This window comes from Olea europaea, unplaced genomic scaffold (genome assembly GCF_002742605.1).
Source record: "Olea europaea var. sylvestris unplaced genomic scaffold, O_europaea_v1 scaffold1955, whole genome shotgun sequence".
Lineage (NCBI taxonomy): Eukaryota > Viridiplantae > Streptophyta > Magnoliopsida > Lamiales > Oleaceae > Olea > Olea europaea.
Genome location: NW_019237393.1, coordinates 54,815 through 61,988, shown reverse-complemented (window position 1 = coordinate 61,988; position 7,174 = coordinate 54,815). Strand labels below are relative to the sequence as shown.

The following is a 7,174-nucleotide window of genomic DNA, read 5'->3' as shown; positions in this document are numbered from 1 at the left end:
AATAGCATAATGTAACTTTACCTTTATTAACCGCTATATGACAATATAAATGTCAAACAAGGAAAGGTAATTAAAAATGAAGAAAAGATGTATTCGTTCTATTAACATCTTTTAACAACCAACTTTGAAAATAATTTATTCATATATTTCATGGTGAATATGAATGTAATATAATATTTAACATTATAAGTTCTCGTTTAAATTTATATTTAACTTATGTTAAATATATTACTATAATGTCAATAGATAAATCGCGGATTAAAATCGAATCAACTGCAAATTATGGTTTGGTTCAAAAAGTAAAATGGTTTGGTTTAGTTTGAAAAAATTTTAAACCGCATAAAATAGTTTGAGTGGAAAATATACTGCAAACCGTCCAAACTGAACTGCGTTCATCCCTAGAAAAAACACTATTTTGACATCATTCTTTAAAAAAATATACATTTTTAAATAGTGATTTGACGTCATTTCAACTACACTTTTTTCAATAAAATAATATTACACATAAATCAAAAAACTTTCCTTATTTTTTAATTACATATTTTCCATTAATGCACTATTCAAGAATCCATCCTTATGAAAATAATATGGCTCAAACAAGGGCTAAAAGTGTATTTGAAATTAGTGAAAAATTTTAGGGTCCGTTTGATTGCAGAGATGGAATTTGGGTAGCAAAAAACGAACTCCAGAGAATTAAATTACATAGAAATTGTTTTTCTGAGAATTGTAAATTATTGTATTTGATTGATATAATTTTTCACGTGAAAAATGTTGAAATAAAAATGTTTTTTAGTGTTCGTTTGACTTTATTTTATATGAAAATTGTCAATTAAATGGATAAATTTTATTGGTATTGGGGATGAAATTTGTTTCCATTGCAAATAATAATAATAATAATAAATAAATAAATAAAAATTATCTATCTTTTGGTATTCGTTTGACTTTATTTTACATAGAAATTGTCAATTAAAGAGAAATATTTTTTTACAATAATTCTTAAAATTTGTTTCCATTGACCAAAAAAATAAATAAATAACGAAAAAAATGTTACAGTACCCAGGAAAACCTATTCCCACCATATATGTGAGAAACCAAGAAATGCAATTCCATGGAAAAGAAAAGTTATCAAATACCCTTAAAATGAAAATTGGAATTGATTTTCCATTTTCTAGGTAAAATTTTCATGTATCAAACATACCCTTAGGGTCTGTTTGATTGCAAATGTGGAATTTGGATGGAAAGAAAACAAATTTCAGGAAATTGAATTGATGGGAAAATGTTTTCCTGGGAAATGTAAATTATTGTGTTTGATTGATATAATTTTTCACGTGAAAAATATTTAAATGAAAGTATTTTTTGATGTCCATTTGGCTTTGTTTTATATGAAAATTGTCAATTAAAGGGATAAAATTTACTGGTATTGGGAATGAAATTTTTTTTCAATGCCAAAATCCAAAAAAAAAAAAAATTCAAGAAAATCATCTATCTTTGGATGTTCGTTTGACTTTGTTTTACATGAAAATTGTCAATTAAAAGGAAATATTTTTTTACAATAAATCTTAGAATTCATTTTCATTGCTAATAAAAATAAAAAATAAAAAAATAAAATAAAATTGCATGGAATTCCAATTCTTACCAAACCCATAAGAATTGAAATTCCTCAAAAACAAGGAATTCAAGCGCGTGGTAGCAAAACCTGAAAATTGATTTCCATGGCAAAAATGTGCAATCAAACAATGGAATTTGTGAAAAGTGGAAATCAAATTCCACTTTCCTGGGAATTACAGTGTTATCAAACACTATCTTAATGTATCTGTCATGTTCCTATTGGGAAAATTGAACACAACTTCTCAAAATGAGTTAGTCAACAATTTTTGTTGCTATTGCACAATCAATTTCCATGGTAGGAACATTTCACATCTCTACTACGTCATCGACCCTCTCATATTCAATTTTGTAAAGTTAGATTTTATTTTTCAATTTGAATGGATATTCGAAAATTTGAAGTGGGACACGTTCTTCATGAGGCTTCACTAACAATTTAATAAAGATAATTTCTGTTATTGGAAATTAAATTTTCGAAAAATAATGAAAGGTTGGGACTAACTGATATTAAAGGTTGGGGACCAACTAATTGTTAAGTAAATAAGTTGTGGACCAATTGTGCAATTTTCCCTTGATTATGTATGATAGACACGATGTACGATAAGGGCAAAGGCTAATCAGTCGGGGTGTGTTTGGTGAGTCTACTATTCCGTAGAGTTATTTTCTTAACTATTCTTCTAATTACTATGATTTACACTATTCTTATACATCAACATTTAAACAATAAAAAAATAAAAAAATAACCTTTATATTTTGCTAGGAACATGCCTAGTTGATTGCTCCATTGAGTTGATATTGAGAAATTTTTTGCAATAAATTCTATAGAACTTCATTGATAAGTCGAGCTTTAATTTTATTGTTAAGTTGTAGAGTATAATTATTGTTATTGTGCAAAGCTAGTTCACAAATCGATCTAATTTCAATTTAAGAATTTTACACTTGCATTTTTTATTTTTTTCTAATTCTTTTTTTATAAATAGGGATTATATTAATATAAAAAATAGAAAGAGTTCATAAAACATAGAGTGCGTGTTTTTTCTTGTGAAATTCTTTTGATGATAATGAATTATTGTAACAGTGGAAGAAGAATTAATCTCACATTGAGTCGAACCTTAATAAATCTTGCATATTCCTATGTGTCTTTTCCATATATATATATATATATATATATATACACATATTTATTTATTTACTTTTTATTTATTTATTTTTTGCTATTTAATTGATCTATAGGTAATGGCCGACGTCATACATTCGATCTTTATTACCTCATATAGTTAACTGAATCCAAATACAAGTGCGATTGCATAAGTACTACTTACAATAGTTTTGGTGAATTCAATAATGTTTCCTTTTCGCTATATTATTCATATAACTATACCAAAAAAAATGCTAAATATTTAGCATATATTTGGAAAGTTTTATTTATATAAAGATGAAAATGAGCTATGGATAAATAAATATTTGAATTAAAAGTAGTTTTAATTTTATAGACAATTGCCAAACACTAATTTTTGCTTCTGATTTGGAGTGAAACGCGGGCTCCCTTTTATTGGAGGACAGGACAAGTCTTAAGAGTACACATGTTGTATTAACCTTTTTTGTTGCTTTCAATACGTAAAATACATATAAACTTGTGCATGTATAGTAGCAAATCCAGGTTGGATACAGAGAGAGAATGAACTTCTTTCACAAGAGTCATTTTCATTCTTCACCGCTGTTTTTCTTTTAGGAACCACCAAAACTCAGACACTGACTGCAACTATATACTCACACACACACATCAAGATATATATACATATATAGAAAACTAGAAATTGGAGGGATTTTGACATCAAGAACCAGATAGTTGACTTCAATTGTTTGCAGGTTTAATCAAACCAGCGTTTATATAAATATATATAGCTCTGATTTTGGCTAGGTATTTAGACAAAATCTAAAAAGGATGCGTAGCATGGCCAGCTCTGCCTCGTCCAAGGGCATCGCCGCCATTGTCGGCGTCGGCCCAAAGCTCGGCCGGTCCATCGCCCGCAAATTCGCCCATGAAGGTTACACTGTCGCCATCCTCGCCCGCGACCTAGGCCAGTACCTCCTCATATGTGTGTGTGTGTGTGTGTGTGTACATCATTTTTCTCTATATATGTGTGTAATTTAATGTATTAATTGAGACAGGTAGATTGTCAAAATTTGCTGATGAAATAGCTAGAGAAGAAAAGGCACAAGTATTTGCAATCCGAATCGATTGCTCGGATTCTCGAAGCATAAGAGAGGCATTTGAAGCGGTTCTTTCATTGGGTTTTGTTGAAGTTTTGGTTTACAATGCGTACCAACCCGTTTCAGGCCAACCCAACAAATTTACTGACGTTAGAGTCGATCATTTCGAGAATTCCCTTGCAGTTTCGTCTGTCGGCCCCTTCCACTGTGCCCAACAGGTTCTTATAATCAAATCTGAGTGAAATCTGGTTCTGGTTTGATTTCAGTTTTCCTATTAGTCGTGACTACTTTTGATGGATTCGATCTTGATCATTAGGGTTTTAAATTAGGGAAATTTTTTTATGACTATTTGGGTTATAATATTGTGCATGGAATGGAAATGGGAATTTCAGGTACTTCCGGGCATGGTGGATAGAGGGAGAGGGACAATTCTCTTCACCGGTTGTTCTGCTTCTCTTAACGGCATTGCTGGTTACCCCAACTTGAGTGAGTTAATAAACTTATGCTGAATAGGCTTGATACACAGTACTGAACAATATAATCTGATCCGTCTTATTGAGTATGTGGTCATTAATGTTGTTTTGATACTACAATGTTTTTAGGTTGTGGGAAGTTTGCTATGAGAGGGCTATCACAATGCTTGGCAAAAGAGTTCCAACATCAAGGAGTCCATGTGGCACATGTCATCATCGATGGCATCATTGGCACATCTCGTTTGTCTGGGTTCGAACTTGTCTCCTCTCATATATGCATATTACGAAATTATATTAGGGCGGACTTAAATTATTTTGAGGTGTGCTTATAATAAATAAAAAAATTCACAAATAAATGTATATGACATGTTACTTGTGCTTAACATAAGATGAGCAACGATGCTTACTAAATCTATGGCATTTATATGAAATGATCAATGGTCTATGATTTTTAATCTACTTGCCAAGAACCTTACAAAAGATTCCTTATCCACAAGATCTTAGTAGCTTTTCCCTTTATCCACAAGTTCTTACGCAAGTATGTGGAGTTCCTTATCAAATAGAATATACACATACATTTATAGTTTTATATAGTTTCCCTCCATCCACCCCACCCACCTCCTCTTATGGGGATGCACTACCAAGATAAAAAGATGATGTTTATTGCAGAATATTATCGTAACAACGGTCATAGACGAGTCATCTTGAATGTAATTATTGATCCCAAGTGTTAAGATAAAATTGTATAATGTTGGACAAATAGTATCAAGAGTTGTCTCTGCCTTCAGATTATCTTAGAAGAAAGTATTTGAACCGAGTCAAGAATTGTCATAAAGAAAATATATACGGTTATTTCTTGGTTTGGACTATTCGTGTCATTTTGGTTTAGTGAATGATAAGCCAAGAAAGGTATAGTTAAAGTCACTGTACCAAAGCATGTATTTCGAAGCTAATATATTGACATCATCCTGGGTTTTGATGTAAAAAAGCATGAACGCTAAACTATGGCCTAATGGGAGTCTATTTAGGAGTCTATTTAGCGGTGGCAATGGGTTGAGCTGCCATCTACTCAAGAGCTTAGCTCGTGCTATCGTCCCACAAGCTCATGAGCTCAAGACCTGAGCCGAGCCAACCCACGAGCTCAAGAAATTTTTAAAAAAAATTTTTTGACTTTTTTTTGTTCACAATATTTTATGAGCTCACGGGGTCACGAACTTTCGCAAGCTCGAGCTGAGCAAGAACCTCCCGCTCAGCTCAGGCTCGTTTAGGGATCGTCCCAAAATGAGGCCAAGCCGTCTATGGGCCGAACTTTGACGAACCAAGCTCATGGGTAGATGATTTTGTCATATGTCCATTGATTTGAATTTCTAAATTTGAAATTCAAATGAATGCATTTGTCAACAAATCGGTACATTTATACAAAATTTATACATTTCTGCTACACCTGGAATAATTCAAATTTCTATGCATGAAGCAGCTCTCTTTGAGAAGTGGGTGTGATGAGTTCTGTGTATAGGTAGTACTATTCCGAATAGCTTGTTTGACAGCCTAAAAACAATTATTACTTAATCGAGTATTTTGGCGCATGGTACAAACAGTCTCACGACGTGAGGACATCAATCCATGAAATCTCACTGTCTGTTTATATAACTTGATCTTGCAACATCATGCACATTGGTCCATAAAACCCTATAATTGCATTTCTATGTCCATGTAGCTACTCAAAATATGTGTGGCAGATCAAGTGGTTGATTACTTATTGCTTACCAATTGTGTAAACTTGGTAGTGGGTTTATGCCATCGACGTCACAGCACAGAACAATCGGGGAACAGCCATTCAGTGGAGGAGATGGGTGCATGGACCCTGACGTGGTGGCTCAGACCTATTGGCACTTGCATATTCAGGATCGATCCATCTGGACACAAGAAATCGACCTTCGTCCCTCCACCCCAAAACTACATTAAACCAAAAGAATTCCAAACTTGAATCTGTAATTCATGCTTCATTTCTCTAATCTTCGAGTATTGCATAATCTTGAGTGGAAACAATATGTAATATGGACTTTCATTAGTTCGGTTGTGTGTTGAGTTTTTGCATTCAAGTTTCTAGTGGAAATCATTAATACATGTGGAATTTGATGAACAGGACTCGTGATGATTGAGGGATCTAGTTCCTTAAGAGTGTACAACGCTGTATTTGAACGAGATTTGTGTATTTTTATCGATGTTTCGAAAATAGATCGGATCAACTAGTTCAACTTAAATAATCTGATGCCGGTCCAATTGTTGATTAAATTCTTGGAGTGAAAAACTGGCTGTCGACCTAGGATTGGTTTTCACAATTTTTTGGATTTTTATTTATTTTTATTTTTTAAATATCTGAAAACGTCAACTTTTTTTTTTTTTTTAAGGGCTCCAGTAGTAAAAACGCTGCTTCTCTAACATAGTAAAAGGGTAAAACGACTTGATACACTCGAATATTATTCTTAGTAGAAACCCTCCTCAAAATCCTAACATGACCTTAATTTTATGTTTGTCATTTTTTGTGGTATATTTATTTTGCACCAATGGGTTCACCATTATTTCTATATGATTTGGCCTTCTGATATTGACATTTGTCTTATTAGAGTCGATGTCGGGTCTGATTTTCAAAACATTGATTTATGCATAGGTTCAATGATTTTATTTTTTTTTTCTTATTTGAAGTATATAATATTTTAAAATTTTAAAATTATTTAATACTCCTAACCCAGCAAAGTTAACCACCTAAGGGGGTATCCTTTATTAATCTTGTGTCCTTTATGAGGATTCAAGGGCCCATAAATAATTAGAACAATGGGACAATGTTGGATGGACAAAATGAAAATTCGTGTTCTACTTTA

The 7,174-nt window shown here is 32.3% G+C and overlaps 1 protein-coding gene across 1 annotated transcript; it reads left to right on the top strand.

Annotated features, from left to right (window-relative positions):
* The first annotated feature begins 3,301 nt into the window (after positions 1-3,301).
* On the top strand, positions 3,302-6,479 carry LOC111379240 (3-oxoacyl-[acyl-carrier-protein] reductase FabG-like). Its single transcript, XM_023002583.1, has 5 exons — positions 3,302-3,686; positions 3,778-4,037; positions 4,212-4,305; positions 4,422-4,542; positions 6,080-6,479. The coding sequence occupies exons 1-5, from the start codon at positions 3,551-3,553 to the stop codon at positions 6,255-6,257; spliced, it is 789 nt and encodes a 262-aa protein (XP_022858351.1). The 5' UTR covers positions 3,302-3,550; the 3' UTR covers positions 6,258-6,479.
* Positions 6,480-7,174: the final 695 nt, after the last annotated feature.